Raw genomic sequence first — 26,163 nt, forward strand, 5'->3', positions numbered from 1 at the left:
TGACCATACCTCTAAAGCTGCTTCTGACTCCTCCAATGAAGCTTGTAACTCCTCTTTTTCCATCTCGATCTTCTTCTTTGCTTTCTGCAGTTCATGGACATTCTTGCCTCCATCTGAGAGCTGGTCTGTGAGGTCGATAATCTCTTCTGTAAAAAAAAAAAAAAAAAAAAAGTAAGTCATTTAAGTAAGTTATGCTTTTCTGGTACGACTCAATAGTTCTCCTTTAAAATGCAGGTTTTTGTGGTCCACTACTGCAGTGGTTCTCAACCTTTTTTCAGTGATGTACCCCCTGCGAACATTTCTATAATTCAAGTACCCCCTAATCAGAAGAAAGCATTTTTGGTTGAAAAAAAATATATCCATCCATCCATTTCCTACCGCTTATTCCCTTTGTGGTCGCGGGGGGCGCTGGTGCCTACCTCAGCTACAATCGGGCGGAAGGCGGGGTACAGAGATAAATAAATAAAATACAGCACTATCTCATCAGTTTCTGATTTATTAAGGTGTATAACACTGCAAAATATTGCTCATTTATAATGGCCTTTTTTGAACTATTTGGTAAAAAAGATATAAAAATAACTAAAAACTTGTTGAAAAATAAACAAGTGATTCAATTATAAATAAAGATTTCTACACATAGAAGTAATCATCAACTTAAAGTGCCCTTTTTGGGGATTGTAATAGAGATCCATCTTCATTCTAAATATTTCTTCACAAAAAAAGGAATCTTTATCATCAATATTTATGGAACATATCCACAAAAAATCTATCTGTCAACACTGAATATTGCGTTGTTGCATTTCTTTTCACAGTTTCTGAACTTACATTCATATTTTGTTGAAGTATTATTAAAAAAAATATATTTTTAATGATTTTTGAATTGTTATTTTTAGAATATTTAAAAAAAATCCCACGTACTCTTTGGCATACCTTCAAGTACCCCCAGGGGTACGCTTACCCCCATTTGAGAACCACAGCACTACTGCACCAGATCCAGTACATCAGAAGTCATCTCAGAACAGACTGTATTTTACTTTAAAAGTTCAATTCTATTAATCAAGTCGATTGAAATACTGTATTGCTGTGTCAGTAAATGTAATTCATGTCTTTTGTTGACTGAATTTGAAAGAAAAACAAATGAAAATGAATGGGAGACATACATTAGTAAGACAGTGTAGTTTACTGGTGTCCAGTGTTAGGTAAGGTACTTTCAAAACAAGATATATTTTAGCTACTGTCATTAGGCATATAATATAAACGACTCACAAAAGTTAAGGATATTAAATGGCATTAAATGTACTATAACCTCTAAACTTATGAATGTGCATGACCAACAATATTTCAGTACTTGTTGCACAACTTGCTTTGAATTCAAAACCAGTGTGTCAACGTGGAATTGACCACTGACACAGGAAACATGACAAATATTTAACATTTTTTTTGTAGCATTTCAGACTTTGACCACAGTGTCGGTTGCTATTTAGAGTGGCACTTTCCATCGTTTTCAGCAGACTGCATTGCAAAATGATTTTGACATAATGAGATCAATATGAAACAGGATGGAAGTGGCTCAGGGGCTTAGAGTACACTATTGCAGTATACAGGTTGCAACAGAGATACAGAGACAATGTAAGAAAAATGCTTAGATTATGCTTTTCTGTGAACATTTTGAAGAATTATTGGATTATTTCCGCTTCTTGTTGGAGAACTACAAGTTGTACAAAAAGAACCGCAACAATGAATTGTTGGGACATGTGCATTCAAACATTTAGACAAGGTCACGTAAAGGTTATAGTGTATTTTAGAATCATCCAAAAATGTCAATTGAAAGCCGGATATCCCAAACATTTTGTGAATAGTGAAAGTGTCTGTGTGATGTGTAACACTTCGAGTGACATTCATCAAAAGTATACAATTTAACTTGAATACATTACTGCATTTTAATATGACAACATTTCCAACACAGCAGGCACTACACATGATATCAATCAGGGATGTCCCAATCAACATCAGACCCGATTTAATGTCCCGATCCGACACTTTGACAAATGATTATAGAGCTGAAAATGTATGTTTTATTACAATTAACTAAAGCATCCACAATAATACCTTTAAAGAACAAAAAAAAGTTTATGTATTAGTATTGTTGTAAATCAGACGATTTATCAAATTTGTGGTGTTGAAAAAAGCAAAAAGTAATATTGGCTCCCATTTTAATCGTTTATGTTTGGCCCTCAAAGCATTACTGTATCCAGAGGCTTCAATCAATCAATCAATCAAAGTGTATTTACATAGCCCTTAATCACAAGTGTCTCAAAGGGCTGCACAAGCCACAATGACATCCTAGGCTCAGATCCCACATCAGGGCAAGAAAAAAACTCAACCCAATGGGATTACAATGAGAAACCTTAGAGGGGACCGCAGGGTTATAAGTCCCTCTCCCATAGAATTGATACAATAACAAAAACAACCAAAAAAGACATTTGGAATACTAGGATAAAATACAAGACAGAAGGATCTTGAGTTTGGACCTTGTAACGTCCCTAAATTATTTTTTTTTAAACCTTTATCATCCAAACTGCGGAAGGCAATATCACGTGCAGTATTGTTTTGGAATTACCGTAAGTGAAACTATTCAAAGCATTTGAATGGTTGGAATCTGCGCTTTTGAGTGATACACAGGTTATTACCGTAATCATAGGGACGATGTTGCAGCTGTTCCATGCAGACAAGACACGAATAGTTTCAGTACAGAAGTGAACGCATATTTCTACAACAAAGTTCTGCATAAAAGTGGTATCGTATCAGATTGTGGATTTTTTATTTACTCTTGGCTGTTGCTATTTCGCTACGTGTTGCCTTTTTGTTGTATTTTACTTAATTGTTAAATATGTCGATTGAGGAAGTAGTCTGAAGTAAAAGACCAGCAACATTCATAAATTAATATTTATATTTGTTAGGTAATATTGTAATACTGACAACATTAGGCACACACAAGCCCCCAGATGCATTGTTTTCTACAAGACCATATAAACCAGTGAAGTTGGCACGTTGTGTAAATCATAAATAAAAACAGGATACAATGATTTGCAAATGCTTTTCAACTTATATTCAATTGGATAGACTGCAAAGACAAGTTACTTGATGTTCAAACTAAGAAACTGAATTTGTTTTTGCAAATAATCATTAACGTAATGATTATTTAATGGCAGCAACACATGGCAAAGAAGTTGGCACAGGGGCAATTTTACCAGTGTTACATGGCCTTTCCCTTTTAACAACACTCAGTAAACGTTTGGGAACTGAGGAGACCAATTTTTTAAGCTTTTCAGGTAGAATTATTTCCCATTCTTGCTAGATGTACAGCTGAAGTTGTTCAATAGTCACAGTTACATACGTACAAGACAAGGTGTCAATAGTATCGACATCCGGCTCGATCACCCCGACTTTACATCGAAGCTTTAGCAGTTAGCCTAGTGTGTGTAGCATCCATCCATCCATCCATTTTCTACCGCTTATTCCCTTTCGGGGTCGCGGGTAGCATATTTAACCATATTTTTTTCCTCTCATCCACAAGTGATGATGCTACATGAAAGAAAACGTTTATTTTCCACCACGGTTTCCGACTGTGGATAGATGACGCGTTCGATGCTGCATGCTCTCAAATTCGAGCCAGTGTTGAGGCAAAACACGCTCCCACCTAGAGTTCATGTAACTCTTGGCCCCACGAATCGATCCCATTAAAAAAACTTGAACAAAAAAAGAAAACGTTTATTTGCCGAGTGTTACGTTTTTAACATATACCAAGAATGAGTCACATCACCACCAAACAGTGATGGTATGTTACTGTATGATTGACATGCAATCAGACTTAAACCAAAATTTAACGCAGAATTCTAGAACTGTGGTACACAGGCTCCATCTAGTGGTGAACCAAATAATCACTTTATTAAAGTACAGTGTTTTATTTGTCTATATGCAAACACAGTGTTACTGTTCAAACTGTGTGTAATGTTACAGTGGCCAAAATATATACATATACTGTATATATATACTTGTTAAATAAATCCTCAGTTTTTTTTTAAAATTAATACTTAGGCCTATTATGCTACTGTATTTTAATGTTAATCATTATGGTGGCACTAGAAGAGCCAAGTTTTTTCTGAGGTGGTACTTGGGAGAAAAATGGTGAAAAAGAACCACTGATCTAATGCATACATGTTGTCGGAGTTGAAAATATATTAAAACATGTTACATTTAATTCCTATTCTGTGTTTTATGTTGCACGGTTGCACCAACAAACATTTTTAGTTTGTGAACCTGTTCTCAAACAGTGGCAATAAAAACAATTCTGATTTTGATTCTGATTCTGACATGTAATGACTTATTTAACACAAAACTCCCAACACTGTTGGTATGCCATAAATGATTGTCATACAATAAATATGTGAGGCAGATATATTAATGTACCTTTGTGAGCCTTGTTCTCCCTTCGAAGAGCCTCCAGCTGCTCCAGAGACTCTTCGTGCACCGTCTTGACTTTAAAAAGCTCGTCAGCATGTTGTCTACTCTCCTTCTGGCAGCTCTCAACCTCGGCTACCAGTTCCTCACACTTCTGTTTCCAGTCGCTCAGCTGCTTCTCCAGCACCCGCTGTTTCTTATCAAGAGCTTGTCCACAGTTACAAGCCTGAAATGGAAAACACAATGTATGTATATATTTTCTAATTAAAATATGTTTATAGGGAAAACGTAGACCTGTACTTTACCTTCTCCAGGTCGACGCACAGCTCCTCCACCTCTCCCTGGAGCCTCTGTTTGGTTTTCTCCAGAGAAGAGCACTTAGCCTGTGTAGCTTCCACTGCTTCCTCGGCCTCTTGCAGCCTCAACACGAGCTTCTTTCTGTGGCACAAGCATCATTTGGACCGCTGGAACTCAATGCTCAAATGACCGTGACTGCCAGAATCCACTTTCTTGACCTACTTGGTTTCCTCCAGCTCGTCAGCATTTTGGATGGCATCCGCCTCGTGTTTCGTCCTCCAGTGTGTCACCTCACTGTTGAGCTTGGAGATGAGCCTCTGCAGCTCCTGCTTGCTCTCCTGCTCTTCCTCCAGCTGCTCCTTGAGCACCTCACACTCCTGCCGCATTGAGCTCAGACTTCCGCCGACTGCCTGCTTACACTGGCAACCGTAGGACACCGCGTGTTGGGTGTTGCTTTTGCTTGTCATAGCGCCACATTAAATACTTAATTTCCCTTTATTTTCACAGTTTTAGTTGTGTTACACTAACTTTGACCTCCTCCTCCAGCTGCTTCTTCAATTCCTCCAGTTGAGATAGGAGGAGAGTCTTGGTGCGGCTGAGCTGGCTCGATCTGCTCTCGGCCTCCTCCAACCGGCGACTCATGTCTGTATTGTCAGCTAGTGGGGCACATTAAACGGTTGACTTATTGACAAATTGTACATTTAATGGATTATTTTTTCCGATTATTGTCAAACCAGCAAATTAACAAAAAATGATTATTTTAGACTGAAATTGCATTAAAGAGATCGACACAATCCTTCAACTCTGGGCTATCAAAATACTGCAATTGCACCATATATGCAGTCTTCTCTATGTCTTTTTCATAGCAGTATTATTCTACTGCTTTCTGCATACGACTGGGGGTCACATGTACCAGAAGTGGTTCATGTAACAATATATTATTGACTCTACCAGGCATTTGCATAGATAGACCCCTTGTGGTCAAGCACTTGCCCTTTTGCCCTGTGTGAGAAAATGACCATTTTCAGCTGGAGGACAGTTTTTATTCAGTTAATTTAAAAATATAAATTATTTTCTGTCATCAATTCCACTCAAACACAGGTGCTGTTCATATTATTAGAATATCATGAAAAAGTTGATTTATTTCAGTAATTATATTCAGAACGTGAAACTTACATATTATATCAATTCATTACACACATAGTGATATATTTGAAATGTTTATTTCTTTAAATTTTGATGATTAGTACTGACAATTACTGAAAATCCCAAATTCAGTATCTCAGAAAATTAAAATATTAGTTACGACTAGTACCAAACAATATTTTTTAGAAATGTGGGCCAACTGAAAAGTATGAACATGGAAAGTTTCAGCATGTACGGCAATCAATACTAAGTTGCAGCTCCTTTTGCCTGAATTGCTGCAGCAATACGGCGTGGCATGGAGTCCACCAGTCTGTTGCACTCCTCAGATGTTATGAGAGCCCAGGTTGCTTTAATAGTGGCTTTCAGCTCTTCAGCATTGTTGGGTCTGGCATCTCGCATCTTTCGCTTCACAATACCCCATAGGTTTTCTATGGGGTTAAGGTCAGGTGAGTTTGCAGGCCAATCAAGAACAGGGATACCATGGTCCTTAAACCAGGTACTGGTAGATTTGGCACTGCGTGCAGGTGCCAAGTCATGTTGGAAAATGAAATCTTAACCTCCATAAAATTGGTCTGCGGCAGGCAGCATATAGTGTTCTAAAACTTCCTGGTAGACTGCTGCATTGACCCTAGACCTCAGGAAACACAGTGGACCAACACCAGCAGATGACATGGCACCCCAGACCATTACCGATTGTGGAAATTTGACACTGGACTTCAGGCAATGTGGATTCTGTGCCTCCCCTGTCTTCCTCCAGACTCTGGGACCTTGATTTCCAAAGGAGATACAAAATGTACTTTCATCTGAAAACATAACTTTGGACCACTCAGCAGCAGTCCAGTCCTTTTTGTCTTGAGCCCAGGCGAGACGCTTTTGACGTTGTTTCTTATTCAAGAGTGGCTTTAAACAAGGAATGCAACAGCTGAAGCCCATATCTTGCATACATCGGTGCGTGGTGGTTCTTGAAGCACTGACTCCAGCTGCAGTCCACTCTTTGTGGATCTCCCCCACATTTTTGAATCGGTTTTGTTTGACAATCCTCTCCAGGGCGCGGTTATCTCTCTTGCTTGTACACTTTTTCCTACCACATCTTTGTCTTCCCTTTGCCTCTCTATTAGTGTGCTTGGACACAGAGCTCTGGGAACATCCAACCTCTTTGGTAATGACCTTTTGTGTCTTGCCCTCCTTCTTTAAAGTATCAATGGTCATCTTTTGGAGAGTTGTCAAGTCAGCAGTCTTCCCCATGATTGTGTGTCGTACAGAATCAAAACGAGAGACCATTTAAAGGCTTTTCCAGGTGTTTTGAGTTAGTTAGCTAATTAGAGTGTGGCACCAGGTGTCTTCAATATCTGACCTTTTCACCATATTCAAATTTTCTGAGATGTTGAATTTAGGATTTTCATTGGTTGTCAGCTATAATCATCTCCTTTTTGGCAAAAAAAACTTGAAATGTATCAGTCTGTTTGGAATGAATGTATACATTCTACAACTTTGATTTTGTAAATGGAATTAATGAAATAAATCAACTTTTTCATGATATTCTAATAATATGACCAGCACCTGTATATTTTACTATCTGACAGGACATACAGTCCCAATCAAAAGTTTACATACACTTGTAAAGAACATAATGTCATGGCTGTCTTGAGTTTCCAATAATTTTCTACAACTCTTTTATTTTTTTGGGATAGAGTGATTGGAGCACATACTTGTTGGTCACAAAAACCATTCATGAAGTTTGGTTCTTTTATGAATTTATTATGTATTGAAAATGTGACCAAATCTGCTGAGTCAAAAGTATACATACAGCAATGTTAATATTTGGTTACATGTCCCTTGGCAAGTTTCACTGCAATAAGGCACTTTTGGTAGCCATCCACAAGCTTCTGGTGGAATTTTTGACCACTCCTCTTGACAAACTTGGTGCAGTTCCGCTAAATGTGTTGGTTTTCTGACATGGACTTGTTTCTTCAGCATTGTGAATACGTTTAAGTCAGATCTTTGGGAAGGCCTTTCTAAAAACGTAATTCTAGCTTGATTTAGCCATTCCTTTACCAGTTTTGGGTCATTGTCTTGTGGGAACACGCAACTGCGCCCAAGACCCAACCAAGACCCTGATGATTTTAGGTTGTCCTGAAGAATTTGGAGGTAATGCTACTTTTTCGTTGTCCCATTTACTCTCTGTAAAGCACCAGTTCCATTGGCGGCAAAATAGGTCCAGAGCATAATATTACCACCACCATGCTTGATGGTAGGATTGGTTATCCTGGGATTAAAGGCCTCACCTTTTCTCCTCCAAACATATTGCTGGGTATTGTGGCCAAACAGCTCAATTTTTGTTTCATCTGACATCACATGGACAACGATAAGACCTTCTGGAGAAAAGTTATTTGGCTTGGAAACTCAAGACAGCCATGACATTATGTTCTTCACAAGTGTATGTAAACTTTTGATCGCGACTGTACATTTGAGTTCTTGTCAGGATTCCTCCCAAAATTGCTCCACGTCACAAGTCCATAATGTAGGACAGTTATTTTCCAACAGTGGTACGTGTCCGGTTAGTGGTATGTACGCTCTATCTAGTGGTATTCCAAAAGAATCAGTTGATTAAAGTACACTGTTTATTTTCCTTATATTCAAACACAGTGTTACTGTGCAAACTGTGTGTAATGTGACAGTGGTCCAATATATCAAATATACTTGTTGGATAAAACCTCTGCCTTGTTTTTAATGAATAAAATGACAATATTTTATTGTTGGTCATCATGGTGGTGCTCTCCTTCTCTCATCAGACAGATGGGTAATAATAGCATTTGTGCAATTCCCTGACATTGTCTGGTGCAAAATTAACCACAAAATTAGCTTAGCTGAAAACGTTACATCGCTACTGGTCCGCTATTTTCGAAACAAAAGAGCTTTGGTGGTAATGCCGTTGTTTAAATGTTTAAAGTTAAAGTACCAATTATTGACGTTTGTCATGTTCAACATATGGGGAGTTTACCATTTTTAATCACAAATCACTGTTTAATCAGTTAAAAAATGTATTAACTTAGGACAAGCCAATACTCTAACTCATATTTATTGTTTCACAAGAACCAGCAAAGATAGCTCGACAGGCAAATCATTTCACAACAGTTTACTGTTCTACAAGTGAGTCAAGTTCACTATTTTTTATTGAAGATATTAATTGTTGAGATGAAAGATGGGTCTTAAATTGAGCTACGATAGTCTTGGTGAGATATATTGTGGTCTCTTCAAGTCATGTCCTTTGTTGGTTTTGTTGTTGTTCTCCGTAGATTTAGTGTACGTTTATGTTGATAGCACCCCAAGTCTGGCTTTGTTTACATTTTTGTTGCGAGGAGTGTCTGAGCTCACACACCTGTTTTTGTTTATTGATTAGTGACGACACCTGCTATCACCACTAATCAATCCCCTATATTTGTCCAGTTCACCTTGCCCTCCTCGCGGGTCCATTGTTCATTAAATGCGACTGTTTTGTTGTAGGTTTCTCGCTACCTATGATTAAGTCTATGCTCTACGCACTATGCTCGGTTTAATCTTGAGCTGCGCTTTAAGTTTTACGCCACACTATGCTACTACATTTTTTTGGTTTTTCCTTGTGTATTAAAGTAAAAAAAACTCTTCTTACATGCACACTGCCTGCTATCCTCCACATTTTTTGGAATCGCAAACGCCTCACAATGCCAGCGAACAACAATATTTCTATTATTATGATTGATTTATTTATTTACAGACGACATAGTTTTGTATGTCATTATTGTTTCTTTTGTTAATATCAGATTCTCTCCTGCAAAAATGGTCATCCCTAGAAGCACACAGCTTATGGACAGGGAACCACAGTTAAAATACACATCATTATATAATATACAAAATACAGTACAATACAATACATTTCAAAATATACTCACCAAATACCCATTTACAATTTCATTTATAAATATAACGGGATCTTTAAATCCACCAAATCAGTCTAAATATCCTATTATTCCAATTTGATAAAAATGTTGCATCTTGAAGATCTGCGATAATCTTAGCATTCTGAGGTCAAGATCAAAATTATGCGACTAATGTGAATTCCTCAACCATAAGGGGTGTGTTAAATGTAATAAGCATATCGTCGCAATAGATTTAGCTTAGAACGCTTTTTAAAAATCTTTAAAAACTGATGATGGTGCTGATATGATTCAAGTCTGTCAGAAACCATAAAACTAATAAATGTGTTGCTATATACATTGAAAAGATCCTGCTGGGATTTTTGTAATAATAATTTTATGACTAATTTTTTCTGGCTTGAGCACTTGCCCCCCAAAAACGCTTGTGCAAGTCCCTGGATGTAATGCACTTGGAACCCTGGATGATTTGATTCTAGAAGTAAGACCATGTAGTACCTGGCTTTGCCAATGGAAAAGTAGGTACTGTGCGGTGGTAAAGTGAAATCAGATCACCATGTGGCCTGGAGCCGATATTTTCCTCAACAGTCTGTCAGACTACACTGTTCTGTGTAGTCAAAAAGGTTGAAAACCCCTAAATTAATGGATAATGGCCGTTTTTTCCAAAAATGTGAGTTGCAGCACTCTTGAAACCATGCTTATGCTTGACACTATTTTGAAATTCTACCAAAAACAAATGATGACCTAATGGAACGTATCCCTCCATCTCTCTATCAATCTTGGATTGTGGTGACAGCTGTGTAATCAGAGGTGTCCAGACTTATATTGACCAGGAAATTCAGATCACCCCTCTCACATTCTAAATGGAAGTCCAGCACCGACAAATTAGAGGCTACGGCTCTTTGAAGAGACATCCCTCCCTATACCAAGATCACGCGTTGTGTGTAGGGCCCCACCATCCGTGGGAGGCCCCATTTTGTGTGAAGAGGCGCACGTAAAGTATTAATGAGTGACAGGGCGCTTAATATTAGATTTTAAATACAATTCTGATTAGGGCCCCAATTTAGCCAGAGGTGGTCCTGTTTTTTTTGTTGAAAAGGATGGATTGCTGGTTGGGGCAAAAATAGACCTACCCCAGCTTGAGAGTTCAAGTGCAGTTTCTTGGGGTCAAGTGATTTTTGGAGAGATTTTAGTTGGCTTCCTTACTAAGAAGAAAATGAACCATCAACCAGAGTTCAGTCAGTGTTTGCACACCTCCTAACTTTGACATGTGTGTGGTCTGGTTCTCTGTCTGCAGTTGCATTCAGGTACAAAGTTTTGCACTTGTTATTGGTACGTGACAAATCGGCCCAAACCTACTTATCAACATTACAGCGCCAGCTTCTCACTGCCCAGATCATTATTCTCTGTGTGTTGATCACTTAGTTCACATTTCCCAGAAGTGCCCCGACATATAATAGGAAAAAGACCCAAAAAATCAGCACCCAAAATTGAAGGTCTCAGGATCGTACAGTCTGTGCATTTGATCGTGGTTTTTGAGCGTCCGGCATTAAAAATGTGTCTGCGGCGAGAGCCACGATCCCTGCTGCCACCAGGCGTTTGTGAAAAATTTAATTCAGAATAAAAACTCCACTATAGTCAGTTAGTATCATAGTAATGCAGATATTCCCTCTAAAAGGCGTTTTTTTTGTTTTTAAAACATTTAGTTTGATCTTTGAAAAACATTACTGTGTTTGTGTGAGTGTGCGTGTGTGCGTGTGTGTGTGTGTGTGTGTGTGTGTTGCCATGCAATCTCTGGAGACTTGATAGTATCATGACAACACTGCATTTAGTTGATTACTTTTGTATTGAACCCTTTTGTAGTTGAAAATATCATTTGTAAAAAGCCTAAAATCAATCCATCCATCTTCTTCCGCTTATCCGAGGTTGGGTCGCAGGGGCAGCAGCCTAAGTAGGGAAGTCCAGATTTCTCTCTCCCCAGCCACTTCGTCCAGCTCATCCTGGGGAATCCCGAGGCATCCCCTGGCCAGCCGGGGGACATAGTCTTCCCAGCGTGTCCTGGGTCTTCCCCGTGACCTCCTACCGGTCAGACGTGCCCGAAACATCTCCCTCGGTAGGTGTTCGGGTAGCATCCTGACCAGATGCCCGAATCACCTCATCTGGCTCCTCTCGATGTGGAAGAGCAGCGGCTTTACTTTGAGCTCCTCCCGGGTGACAGAGCTTTTCACCCTATTTTTAAGGGAGAGCCCCGCCACCTGGCGGAGGAAACTAATTTCGGCCGCTTGTACCTGTGATCTTATCCTTTCGGTCATAACCCAAAGCTCATGACCAAAGATGAGAATGGGAATGTAAATCGACCGGTAAATTGAGAGCTTTGCCTTCCGGCTCACCTCCTTCTTCACCACAACGGATCGATTCAGCGTCCGCGTTACTGAAGACGCCGCACCCATCCGCCTGTCGATCTCACGATCCACTCTTCCCTCACTCGTGAACAAGACTCCAAGGTACTTGAACTCCTCCACTTGGGGCAAGATATCCTCCCCAACCCAAAAGGCACTCTACCCTTTTCCGTGTTTTTTTAGGCTTTATTGTCCGGAAAGCCTAAAAAAACATTGAAAACATTGTGTTTTTGAATTTTTTGATGAATAATTGATTAACTCCATCCATCCATCCATTTTCTACCGCTTATTCCCTTTCGGGGTCGCGGGGGGCGCTGGCGCCTATCTCAGCTACAATCGGGCGAAAGGCGGGGTACACCCCGGACAAGTCGCCACCTCATCGCAGGGCCAACACAGATAGACAGACAACATTCACACTCACATTCACACACTAGGGCCAATTTAGTGTTGCCAATCAACCTATCCCCAGGTGCATGTCTTTGGAAGTGGGAGGAAGCCGGAGTACCCGGAGGGAACCCACGCATTCACGGGGAGAACATGCAAACTCCACACAGAAAGATCCCGAGCCTGTAACTCATTAAATTTAATTGAAATAGATTGTCTATGTGGGGCTTTTTTTAAAAACGTATCATCTGTTGAGAATACCCGGATATATGGAAGTTAAAGATATTTTTTTGTTAATTGGAATGTCGCTTTCCAAAATTAACTAAATAATTAAAATGAATCAATCAGGTTCAATTTTTTTTCTTTAAGTGATTTTCTTTGAGTTACAGAACAAACCATTTTTTTTGCATGTCATCCATTTTTGATAAATAATAAGGGAACTATGATGTTTTTGAGTCCACTTTCAAAAACGTATGTCACACATTACTCCGTCTTAATGAATAATCCAGGACAAAAAAAGCGACTGATTTTTGAGGTTCAACAATTAGTATCTCCAATAATATTTGGCCTATCAAAATAGTTCAAGTACCACTGGGGAGCTTGTTCGTAGGTTTTTGCATCGGAATCAAGTTGTTTTTTTTTAGATATTTTGATGTATTTTGCAATTGTTTATCAAGTGTCTAATGGTTTGCAAAGAACCAACAATATGACAACATATTAAAGGGCTCTGGTAGTATTATAAGTTGTCAGTATGTATCAAAAATGGGCCGTCTGTTGAATATATCAAACAATCAACGTAGTATTTAGAAATAAGTCACTTATTCTAGATTATGTTTGGATTTAAATCAAAAGGGCTCCACCATTTGTGTACCTGTGAGTCTGTTCTTGATCACAGTGAGCTCAGTGAGAGTCCGCTGCAGGTCATCTCCTCTCCGGTTAGACTCAGAGAGCTGCTCTTCCAATTTCTTCATCTGGCCATCTGAGGACATCTGCAGCAGCACATCCAAACCAACATGTGCCATTCATTTGTCACACAGGCATAGAGCTCAAGTTACTGTTTGAAACTCTTTTTCCATGTCCCCCAGCATCCCAACCTTGGCTTTCTGCAGACTGTCTAGTGAAGTGGAGAGGTCGTCTACTTCCATCCTCAGGTTTTGCTTCTCTTTTTCCAACTTGGCCCTGGCCCGCTGCAGAGCCTCACACTGTTCACTGAGCTCTGCCATGACGTCCCCGTGACGCTTTCTCAACGTGGCGGCCAGCGTCTCGGACTGGACCGTTGACTCCTCCAGGTCTCGCCTCAGACGCTGGAGCTCTGCTTCTCTCTTCCTGTTCACCTCCATCTGTTGATCACACATCACTCTTTTACTACAATCATTGCATGGATGTGGCTATAACCAGATTTTTAAAACACATGTAAAAACAAATTAGGTTTTTGCCTTTAAAAAAACGTGATTAACATATCCAGAACATGTCAAGGCTAAAATCCCCAAACAATTTGGTTTTGTTTGAGAAAAAACATTTTTTGAAATGTATTATTATTATTTTTTTTTTTTAAATGTCCCAATAAATTTAATAATATTAAGTGGCCCATCCATCCATCCATCCATTTTCTACCGCTTATTCCCTTTGGGTTCGCGGGGGGCACTGGTGCCTATCTCAGCTACAATCGGGCGGAAGGCGGGGTACACCCTGGACAAGTTGCCACCTCATCGCAGGGCCAACACAAATAGACATACAACATTCACACTCACATTCACACACTAGGGACCATTTCGTGTTGCCAATCAACCTATCCCCTGGTGCATGTCTTTGGAAGTGGGAGGAAGCCGGAGTACCCGGAGGGAACCCACGCATTCACGGGGAGAACATGCAAACTCCACACAGAAAGATCCCGAGCCCGGGATTGAACCCCAGACTACTCAGGACCTTCTTATTGTGAGGCAGACGCACTAACCCCTCTGCCACCATGAAGCCCATATTAAGTGGCCATTATATAAATTTAAATAGTCAAAAAACTCTCAGATATATACTTCTTATAAATCTGTCAAGTTTTCCTTTATTTCAGAGTGTAAGGTAGAGACACATTGAATTTTCTTTATTGGATAATAACAATGATGATAATAATAATACATAATCAATATTAGTGCATTTCCTCTGTTTCTAACTTTAATCAAAGTCTGTTAAATGCACCACAGTTATATGCAATGAGATGCGAAAGTTAAACTTTTCTATTGGACCCTTCTTCTGTTCCCTGCTGGCCTCACTATGGACTGGACTCTCACATTATTAACTAGATTCACTCGACGTCCATTGCGCTGGTCGCCTAAAGGGGGAGGTCCTCACATCTGCGGTCCACTCTGAGGTTTCTCATTGTGCCCATTAGGTTGAGTTTTTTTCTTGCCCTGACGTGGGATCCGAGCCGAGGACGTCGTTGTGGCTTGTGCAGCCCTTTGAGACATTTGTGATTAAGGGCTATTTAAGTAAACTTTGATTGATTGATTTACCGACCTCTCCATGTTCCAAAATACAAGTGCCGTTTCAGAAAGCCAAAACGTGAGCCCTTATTGATGCCCTCTGATTATGCAATTAGCATGTTGTTACAAGCATAGTCAAGGTCAACCATTTCCCAATGCGTCTTTTTTTTCTTTTCTGGCAAACATTGTGAGTTTTGTTGTTTCCTTTGAGCAGGACAATGTTTTGTATGTGGTGCCATTACATTTTATCTGAGGAATGAAAGAAAATTCAATACATCTGTTTCTTGAAATCATAAACATTATATTCAAACAGCTGGACTGCTGATGGCCAGATGGCCAAAGGGCTAACAAATAGCATTAAAAAGACTCCAACACACCTACGAATTATGATTGACGTTTATTTAAAATCATGTTCAATGCAAAGACTTAACCACCGAGCATGTGAATCAGCTAACACAATAAGAACACAAATGGATTCTTTAACATTGCTATCCATCCTATGTGTGCTCAACTGTTAAAGGCCTACTGATACCCACTACTACCCATCACGCAGTCTGATAGTTTATATATCAATTATGAAATATTAACATTGCAACACTTGCTAATACAGCCTTTTTAGTTTACTAAATTACAATTTTAAATTTCCCGGGAGTTTTGTCTTCGAAACGTCGTGTAATGATGACGTATACGCAAGACGTCACAGGGTTTCAGGAAGTATGAGCACTACGCACACACTCAGCTAAAAGTCGTCTGCTTTAACGGCTTAATTACACAGTATTTTGGAGATCTGTGTTGCTGAATCTTTTGCAATTTGTTCATTTAATATTGGAGAAGTCACAGTAGAAAGATGGAGTTGGGAAGCTTTATCCTTTAGCCACACAAACACACGGTGATTACTTGTTTAAAATTCCCGGAGGTGAAAATTTACTATGGATCAGAGCGTGGTAAAGCGAACATGAATCCAGACCAAATGTCAACCAGCAGGTTTCGGTGACAAAATTGTGGTTAAAAAGTCGCTTCTTACCGGAGAAAAGCTGAGCTTGGGCCGTCCATGAAGCTGGCGCCGACTTCCTTGAGACATTGGTGTCAACACACCCGTGGAGACACCCTTCCGACTATCAGGTAATATTAAACTCACTAAAACACTAGCAACACAATAGAAAGATAAGGGATTTCCCAGAATTATCCTAGTAAATGTGTTTAAAAACATCGGAATCCGTCCCAATGCAATGACGTTTTTTTTTTTTCTAGTCCGTCGCTATCAATATCCTCAAACACGAATCTTTCATCCTCGCTCAAATTAATGGGGAAACTGTCGTTTTCTCTGTCCGAAAAGCACTGTTTGTTGCAGGCTCCCATTAAAAACAATGTGAAGATGTGAGGAGCCATCAACACGTGACGTCATTGTCTGCGACTTCCGGTAGAGGCAGAGCATTTCTCTTAGCACCGACAGTTGCAAACTTTATCGTGGATGTTCTCTACTAAATCCTTTCAGCAAAAATATGGCAACATCGCAAAATGATCAAGTATGACACATAGAATGGACCTGCTATTCCTGTTTAAATAAGAAAATCTCATTTCAGTAGGCCTTTAAAGGCAGAATGTTAAAATGTCACTTAAACTTGCATTTAAGATTGATAAAGGTGTCAAGGGAAAGTTTATATTGTACTTATGAGGAAACATAGCGTTTACAGATATAGGACCATTTTTTATGGGTTCTGCTGTATGTCAAAATGCAGTTTTACCTGAGAGGTTGAGAACCCTCCTGCTTCCTCCAGTCGATCTGTGAGATCTTCTAGTTCTCTGCTTAGATCTGCTCTCTGCTTCTCCACCTGTCAAATCATTTTCAATAAATGACATTTTACCCAACATCCTGCTAAAACACATCCAAACTGTTTGTCATCTGAGTTTGGTAGAACCAGCATGGGTTCAGTTTCTACTCAGTGAGTTTGAATGGTTGTTTTGTAAAGCATGTGCAATGTGCGCCTTTCACCCAAAGTTGTAGTAATCTTTTTTAATCCCATTGGTAATTCACTGTGTTTTCTCCTTTTCCAGGACAGGACACTCCTGTACTCGCAGGAACTGTCAAGTTTAGCACCACTTAACAAGAGTGGAATAAGGTAACTTTGAGATGTTTTGTTTTACCATGATTCTTGGTTACAACACACTCCCATACATTTTTGCATTTAAAAAAATTTGTAGTAATCGTTATGTCTCCCAAGTTTGAGACAAGCTCTTCTGGTGGCAGTGTGTCAAAGAAAATGAAATTGAAAAGTGAGGTAAAATTGTGCACCACAAAATTGTCAAAGTGGAAAAATGCCGACCAATATTGGCCCACTTTAAATTTGTTTGAATGTTGTGACAATCATTAAGGATAAAGATGGTACCTTTGAATAGGGATCTGATGCTAAGGAATTGACAGTGATAACTAATCAGTGTATTGGTCTCACTATTGAGACTACCTCCTCTAATAAAGCCTATCATAATGATGAGAATGTCAAGAATTATAATTACGCAATTTTTTCGTCTGTCTTTTATTCCCACATTTTTGATTCCATTCATACCATTCCACTTAGAAAATGTGCAGCTCATCCACGCATGCTGCCATTTTTAATTGTACAATGATTTTGAGGAAATCCACATTTTCCACATTCCTCAACATATTCAAACCATTCCACTACCACCACATTCACATTCCAAACATAACTATAATTTTCAAACTTTCAAAAATGATATTTTTCCCCACTTTTCCGTAACACAGTTTACACTCTTTTTTCTTTTGTCTGCTTTTATAGATTTTTCACTCGATTTCAACCATTCCTAAGTCAAATTCAAAACTTTCTACTTCCTCAGAACATTCAAATCTCAGATTTCCCACTTTTCTATCAAACATAATGTCACAACTGATTAAAACCCTTCCTAAGTCAAAATCTTCTTGCTACTATGCGTAAATTGTCAGCATGGTAATATTAGCATGTTATATGTTTAAGGTAATTGTGCAGCCATACACCTCAGAGTAAAATATTTATCTAATTTTGCAGGTACACCTCAGTCATACATTTTGGTACTCCTTGCATGCTAAAATTAGCACTATATAGCTCTAGCTCTATATACAGTTTGTTATTTGACGCTATTTGGCTTGCGTTTACATGTAATGTTTACCAAAATTGTATTTTCTGGTTTAGGTATGAGTTTCTACTAACAATAAAACTAGACTCATAACAACGCTGTCATTGGAACTGAACTTGTAAAGTAAATGTTTTATCTAACTGTATACACTGTTTAATGATGTATGTGCACTTTTGAACTATTCCACATCTATAATGTTGGTCTGCACAAATGCAGATGTTTTTCACAATGCTTGTACTCCCAAGCAAAGTGGTCGAAGGTATCCTTTACCTGCTCAAACATGTACATCACACAGCCCACGTGTAGAGAGTTATGGTCTTGGTCCATTACCTGCACAAACAGCTCGCGCTTTAGTTAGAAGCTTGCCTGTCTTTACACTGATATTTTGCAGCTGTTGAGTCAATTTTCAAACTTCAGGCTCCATAAAAAGTTGTAATGTTAGGCCTACTCGATACCAGCAAAGATGCACTTAAAGGCACAACATGTTAAAACATATTAACACCATGAGGCCCTTTTTAGGGTGTGCCGCCCCTCCAAGGCTGGTGTCTCACCCTTTCTCCACAGTCTGTGTGAAGGTTTCAGTCATCACTATCCTCTCAGTAAACAATTCTGAAGGACAGCAACCTCACTGCTCTTTATATACTAATAAAGAACCCCAGCTCCTGTTTGAGTCAGGACTTTACAGGTGGCAAAGATGTTCACCCTTTTAGGGCCTGCCCCCATTTTTAGTGGAAATGGTGAAGATATGGACTATTTCTGCCTCTTATCCCAATGCAAACGGCGTCTTTGGTGATGTGAGACGGAAGTTTTAGAAAACTGGCTCCAGAAGTGGAAATGTCTGAAAACTCTGGCATTGTCATTTCCGTGCGGCGAAGGAAGCAGCCAGAGTACCCGAGAATGAGGACGTCGCCGCCCCGACGGGGAGAAAACACGTACAACAGCTGTCAACAACAAAGCTGGGATGTTGTACAGTATGTACTACTATTAGCTCAATGGCAGCAATACCTTGTCATCTGAAAACTACACATGCACAATAATAATAATACACATGTCATTTTATTTTAAATCCAAAAATGTCAAGCTTGGGCCACCAGAAGAACAAGTGCTTGTTTGTCTCCTTTGCTATGTACTACTACTGCTCACACCAGTGTTTTACCGTCCTATACTGTACTTTTATGTACTAGGGATGTTAATATTGTAACTTTTGTTAAGTATTGAATGAGAACCCGAAAATGTTGATTAATTGTATGTGTGATGTAAACAATGACAACTATTTTCTTACCTTATTTAATGGACAAGATTGACGTTTTTAAAAAGTGCACATACGTTATCAAACGATAAAAGACTACATTATGAATCTATATCAGTAGAAGCATTTAAGTCTCACCTTAAAACTCATTTGTATACTCTAGCCTTTAGATCGCCCTCCTTTTTAGACCAGTTGATCTGCCGCTTCTTTTATTTTTCACCTCTCTCCCCCCTTCCCTTGTGGGGGGGTCCTTTCCGATGACCATGGATGAAGTACTGGCTGTCCAGAGTCGGGACCCAGGATGGACCGCTCGTCGGGACCCAGGATGGACCGCTCGCCTGTGTATCGGTTGGGGACATCTCTACGATGCTGATCCGACTCCACTTGGGATGGTTTCCTGTGGACGGGACTCTCGCTGCTGTGTTGGATGCGCTTTGAACTGAACTCTCGCGGTTGTGTTGGAGCCACTATGGATTGAACTTTCACAGTATCATGTTAGACCCGCTCGACATCCATTGCTTTCGGTCCCCTGGGGGGGGGGGGGGTCCTCTCCAAGGTTTCTCATAGTCATCATTGTCACTGGCGTCCCACTGAGTGTAAATTCTCCTTGCCCACTGGGTGTAAGTTTTCTTTGCCCTTATGTGGGTTCATCCGAGGATGTCGTAGTCGTAGTGGTTTGTACAGTCCTTTGAGACATTTGGGATTTAGGCTATATAAATAAACATTGATTGATATGAACACAACTCAACACCCTCTTCTTTAATTTCCCATTTGCGTGCACCTCCTTCCAAAACTCCTTCGAAAAATGGATTGCGTTCTTTATTTTGCTCATTTAACAGATTGCGCATAAGCTTGGAGATCCGCTCTGAGTTAGCATGTGTAGATCGAGTTTGCACGTTTTAATACACGCAAATCTAGTATATCGGCACAAAATGCTTTTTTGCCTCTTTTCATCCTTTGTTTTTGTTGTGTTCGGTGGACTGCACCCTAACATTCCATTTTGAACTCTCCATTTTTTTCTTTCCATCAATTCCCTCTTAAGTCAAGCACCTGTATGCAATGTTACTGTTATCGCTTTTTGCTCTCCACAGCACCTACAGGCCCAAAATCCATCCAACCATTCATTTTCCTCCGCTTATCTAAGGTCGTGTCGTAGTAGAAGCAGCCTAAGCAGAGAAGCTCAGACTTCCCTCTCCCCAGCCGAGACATAGTCTTCCCAACGTGTCCTGGGTCTTCCCCGTGGCCTCCTACCGGTCGGACATGCCCTAAACACCTCCCTAGGGAGGTGTTCTGGTGGCATCCTGACCAGATGCACAAACTGTACAGATGTTAAGTACAATATCACATAGCGTCCAGAGGGGGCGCCGTTGAGTATATTATGTGAATTAAGAAGGGGATGAAGAAGAACGAGTAAAGGAAGCTGTGTGAAGTTTACATGAAGTCTCTGGAGTCTCTTATCCCGACCACTATGCGATCTTTTATCATTTCCTCCTTTAAGGCATCAAATTTGCAGTGTTCTGCCAGCTTATGCACATCTGTGATAAAGTTCTCTGCAGACTCACCTTGTTGTTGCTGACTGCTATTAAACTTAGCACGTTCATAAATTACATTGTGCTTACCCACAAAATGCTAATCAAATGCTTTTGTCACCTCGGCACAGACTGTCTTCTGTTGGTCGCTTAGTAGTAACGTAGTGAGAATGTCGTCACTCTTTTCACCCATCACATACAGTAGAGAGTTGACCTGATAGCCGTCCTCTTTTCCGCTCAATCCTGAAGCCATCCTGAACCATTTGAGCTGTCTCAACAATTGCGGCCACGAGCTGGGCTCCTCGAAGTTGAAGCTGCCAGGAGGCGCGATGGAGAATATTTGATCTGTCATCTCCCGTCCTTATCCGGGCTCCGATGCGGATCCACTGCTCTCCGTAGCCTAGCCTAGCTTAGCCTGCCGCCAGCTAGGTAAACAATGACCTCAGCTGGACTATTTCAGCCTCACTTCTCCCAACTACACCTACTTTTTACCCACTGTAGGTTTGTCTACTTCTGACACCATGTTGTGGTAGTGTTTATGTGCGTGAAAGCAGACTCCAGAGACATCATGTAAACTTCACACAGCTTCCTTTACTCGTTCTTCTTCAAACCACCTCATCTGGCTCCTCACAATGTGGAGGAGCAGCGGCTTTACTTTGAGCTCCTCCCGGATCACAGAGCTTTTCACCCTATCTATAAGCCAGCATTCCAAGTGGGAGAAGACTCCATGGAAAATAGTGCTGTCTGTCACTTGTGTCTCCTGATGATATCTTTCTCCTCTTTGCAAGGCAGTGCTGAACAATAGCAAGCATGTCTTTGGAGGAGATATGCTCTATTCAAGCTGTGGAACAGATAAAAAGAGGCATGTCCCTGCGTGCCTCTTTCAACGTCCGTATGGCATAAGGGAGCTGGTAGGGGGTGGGGGGGCCCGGAGTATCCCCATTAGAAAGACTACCCAGAGTGGGGAGAAGGCACAGAACACACACCCTCGGGCCTGCTGTCATTCTTTTCAACACTCAACTGAGATATAGATTTTTTTTCTGTTTTTGCCTACTGGAACATGCCGTCTTTAAGAGGGGCTGCCAGCGTTGTGTGGCTTAAATACACACATCCTCCAAGAACAACTTGTGTGAAACAACAAGCACTCAGTTTATAAAAAACAGGCCTCTGAGCTTTAGGCTTTTTAAAGATGCTCTGAAATGATGCTGTGGCGCAAAGGAAGAATAGCAAAGATGTTCATGTTGAAGGCAGGAAAGAATATACTGTAAAGAAACAGGCGTGTGTATAAGGGTAAAAAAAGATAGGGGTGATATAAATACCTCTAAGGCAATGTCTACACTAAGTCATTTAACCGCTTCAACAAATAATTTTTTAGCCTAAGCCCCGTTTCAGCCACACTAAACCAGTGTTTAAAGGCCTACTGAAACCCACTACTACCCACCACGCAGTCTGATAGTTTATACATCAATGATGAAATATTAACATTGCAACACATGCCAATACGGCCTTTTTAGTTTACTAAATTGCAATTTTAAATTTCCAGGGACTTTTTTCTTGAAAACGTCGCGTAATGATGACGTGTACACGTGACATCACGGGCTGTTATGAATATGAGTGCTGCGCACACACACAGCTAAAAGTCGTCTGCTTTAACGGCATAATTACACAGTATTTTGGAGATCTGTGTTGCTGAATCTTTTGCAATTTGTTCAATTAATATTGGAGAAGTCAAAGTAGAAAGATGGAGCTGGGAAGCTTTAGCCTTTAGCCACACAAACACACGGTGATTCGTTGTTTAAAATTCACGGAGGTGAAACTTTACTATGGATCATAGCGGACATGGATCCCGACCACTTGTCAACCAGCAGGTTTCGGTGAGAAAATTGTGGTAAAAAGTCGCCATTTACCGGATATCAGCTGAGCCTGCGCCTCCCGTACAGCTGCCGTCGACTTCCCTGAGACACTGTGCGTCAACACACGGCCGTGGACGTACACTTCCGACTATCAGGTACTGTTAAACTCACTAAAACACTAGCAACACAATGGAAATATAAGGGATTTCCCAGAATTATCCTAGTAAATGTGTCTAAAAACATATGAATCCGTCTCAATGCAACGCGACTGCAATCGAGTTTTTTTTTTTTTTTTTTTCTAGTCCTTCGCTATCAATATCCTCAATCACAAATCTTTCATCTTTGCTCAAATTAATGGGGATATTGTCGTTTTCTCGGTCCGAATAGCTGTTTTTGTTGGAGGCGCCCATTAAAATCAATGTGAATATGTGAGTAGCCATCAACATGTGAGGTAATCTTCTGCGACTTCCGGTAGAGGCAGGGCTTTTCTCCAGTTGCGAACTTTATTGTGGATGTTCTCTACTAAATCCTTTCAGCAAAAATATGGCAATATCGCGAAATGATCAAGTATGACACATAGAATGGACCTGCTATCCCCGTTTAAAATTATTATGTAGAAAGCTGGAACGCAAATGGCGCACGACTAAACTTGAGGTGCACCATCAAGCATGGAGTGATAGTTTAATAACTTATAAACGCATGCTTACCTTAGCTAAAACTAATTATTACTCAAATCTCATCCGCCTTAATAAAAACGATCCAAAATTTTTGTTTAGTACGGTAGCATCGCTAACCCAACAAGGGACTCCTTCCAGTAGCTCCACCCATTCGGCAGATGACTTTATGAAGTTCTTTAATAAGAAAATTGAACTTATTAGAAAGGAGATTAAAGACAATGCGTCTCAGCTACAACTGGGTTATATTAACACAGATACGACTGTATATACGGCGGATACTGCAAATATCCAAAATAGTTTCTCTCGGTTTTATGAAATAATATTAGAAGAATTGTTACAACGTGTAAATGGAATAAAACAAACAACATGTTTACTAGACCCACTTCCTGGGAAACTTATCAAGGAGCTTTTTGTATTATTAGGTCCATCAGTGCTAAATATTATAAACCTATCACTTTCCTCGGGCACTGTTCCCCTAGCATTCAAAAAAGCGGTTATTCATCTTCTCCTTAAAAGACCTAACCTCGATCCTGACCTCATGGTAAACTACCGACCGGTGTCTCACCTTCCCTTTATTTCGAAAATCCTCGAAAAAATTGTTGCAGAGCAGTTAAATGAACACTTAGCGTTTAACAATCTATGTGAAACCTTTCAATCCGGTTTCAGGGCGAATCACTCTACTGAGACAGCCCTCGCAAAAATGACTAATGATCTATTGCTAACGATGGATTCTGATGCGTCATCTATGTTGCTGCTCTTCGATCTTAGCACTGCTTTCGATACCTTCAATCATAATATTTTATTAGAACGTATCAAAACACGAATTGGTCTGTCAGACTTTGCCCTGTCTTGGTTTAACTCTTATCTTACTGACAGGGTGCAGTGCGTCTCCCATAACAGTATGACCTCGGACTATGTTAAGGTAACGTGTGGAGTTCCCCAGGGTTCGGTCCTTGGCCCTGCACTCTTAAGCATCTACATGCTGCCGCTGGGTGACATCATACGCAAATACGGTGTTAGCTTTCACTGTTATGCTGATGACACCCAACTCTACATGCCCCTAAAGCTGACCAACACGCTGGACTGTAGTCAGTTGGAAGCGTGTCTTAATGAAATTAAACAATGGATGTCCGCTAATTTTTTGCAACTTAACGCCAAAAAAATGGAAATGCTGATTATCGGTGCTGCTAGACACCGACCTCTATTTATTAATACAACTTTAACATTTGACAACCAAATAATAAAACAAGGTGACTCTGTAAAAAATCTGGGTATTATCTTCGACCCAACTCTCTCCTTTGAGTCACACATTAAAAGCGTTACTAAAACGGCCTTCTGTCATCTCCGTAATATCGCTAAAATTCGCTCCATTTTGTCCACTTAAGACGCCGAGATCATTATCCATGTGTTTGTTACGTCTCGTCTCGATTACTGTAACGTATTATTTTCGGGTCTCCCCATGTCTAGCATTAAAAGATTACAGTTGGTTAGATTACAAAATGCGGCTGCTAGACTTTTGACAAGAACAAGAAAGTTTGATCATATTACTCCTATACTGGCTCACCTGCACTGGCTTCCTGTGCACTTAAGATGTGACTTTAAGGTTTTACTACTTACGTATAAAATACTACACGGTCTAGCTCCATCCTATCTTGCCGATTGTATTGTACCATATGTCCCGGCAAGAAATCTGCGTTCAAAAGACTCCGGCTTATTAGTGATTCCTAAAGCCCCAAAAAAGTCTGCGGGCTATAGAGCGTTTTCCGTTCGGGCTCCAGTACTCTGGAAAGTCCCCCCGGTAACAGTTCGAGATGCTGCCTCAGTAGAAGCATTTAAGTCTCACCTTAAAACTCATCTGTATACTCTGGCCTTTAAATAGACCTCCCTTTTAGACCAGTTGATCTGCTGCTTCTTTTCTTTTTTCTCCAATGTCCCCCCCTCCCTTGTGGAGGGGGTCCGGCCCGATGACCATGGATGAAATACTGGCTGTCCAGAGTCGAGACCCAGGATGGACCGCTCGTCGGGACCCAGGATGGACCGCTCGCCTGTGTATCGGTTGGGGACATCTCTACGCTGCTGATCCGCCTCCGCTTGGGATGGTTTCCTGTGGACGGGACTCTCACAGCTGTCTTGGATCCGCTTTGAACTGAACTCTCGCGGCTGTGTTGGAGCCACTATGGATTGAACTTTCACAGTATCATGTTAGACCCGCTCGACATCCATTGCTTGCGATCCCCTAGAGGGGGAGGGGGCGGGGGAGGTGGCGGGGGTAGCCCACATCTGAGGTCCTCTCCAAGGTTTCTCATAGTCAGCATTGTCACTGGCGTCCCGCTGGATGTGAATTCTCCCTGCCCAGTGGGTGTGAGTTTTCCTTGCCCTTTTGTGGGTTCTTCCGAGGATGTCGTAGTCGTAATGGTTTGTACAGTCCTTTGAGACATTTGTGATTTAGGGCTATATAAATAAACATTGATTGAAATAAGAAAATCTCATTTCAGTAGGCCTTTAAGGTCCCCCTCCACAGACAATTTTTTACATAGGTAAGTGTGCCGTGTATTTCTTGAATCTGCAGCACTTAACTTTGTATGGAGTCATTGATCGGAGATTAAGTGACCCCAGAAAGACCGTGCCCCACACAGGAAGTGACGTTAGAAAGA

The 26,163-nt window shown here is 40.5% G+C and overlaps 1 protein-coding gene across 5 annotated transcripts in view; it reads right to left on the minus strand.

The window, feature by feature from the left end:
- The window catches only part of LOC133557864 (myosin-16), a 138,882-nt gene that overhangs the window by 27,803 nt on the left and 84,916 nt on the right, over nt 1–26,163 (minus strand). For all 5 annotated transcript variants that reach the window (XM_061908734.1, XM_061908736.1, XM_061908733.1 and 2 more), the window contains 8 exons: nt 16,818–16,904; nt 13,693–13,938; nt 13,470–13,587; nt 5,287–5,414; nt 4,981–5,177; nt 4,767–4,899; nt 4,471–4,687; nt 10–146 (listed from right to left, as the gene is read on the minus strand). In XM_061908734.1, the coding sequence (XP_061764718.1) occupies nt 10–146; nt 4,471–4,687; nt 4,767–4,899; nt 4,981–5,177; nt 5,287–5,414; nt 13,470–13,587; nt 13,693–13,938; nt 16,818–16,904 (1,263 nt within the window). The remainder of the gene's footprint in view (nt 1–9; nt 147–4,470; nt 4,688–4,766; nt 4,900–4,980; nt 5,178–5,286; nt 5,415–13,469; nt 13,588–13,692; nt 13,939–16,817; nt 16,905–26,163) is intronic.

The sequence above is a fragment of the Nerophis ophidion genome, linkage group LG08, assembly GCF_033978795.1.
Source record: "Nerophis ophidion isolate RoL-2023_Sa linkage group LG08, RoL_Noph_v1.0, whole genome shotgun sequence".
In the NCBI taxonomy this organism is placed as follows: Eukaryota; Metazoa; Chordata; class Actinopteri; order Syngnathiformes; family Syngnathidae; genus Nerophis; species Nerophis ophidion.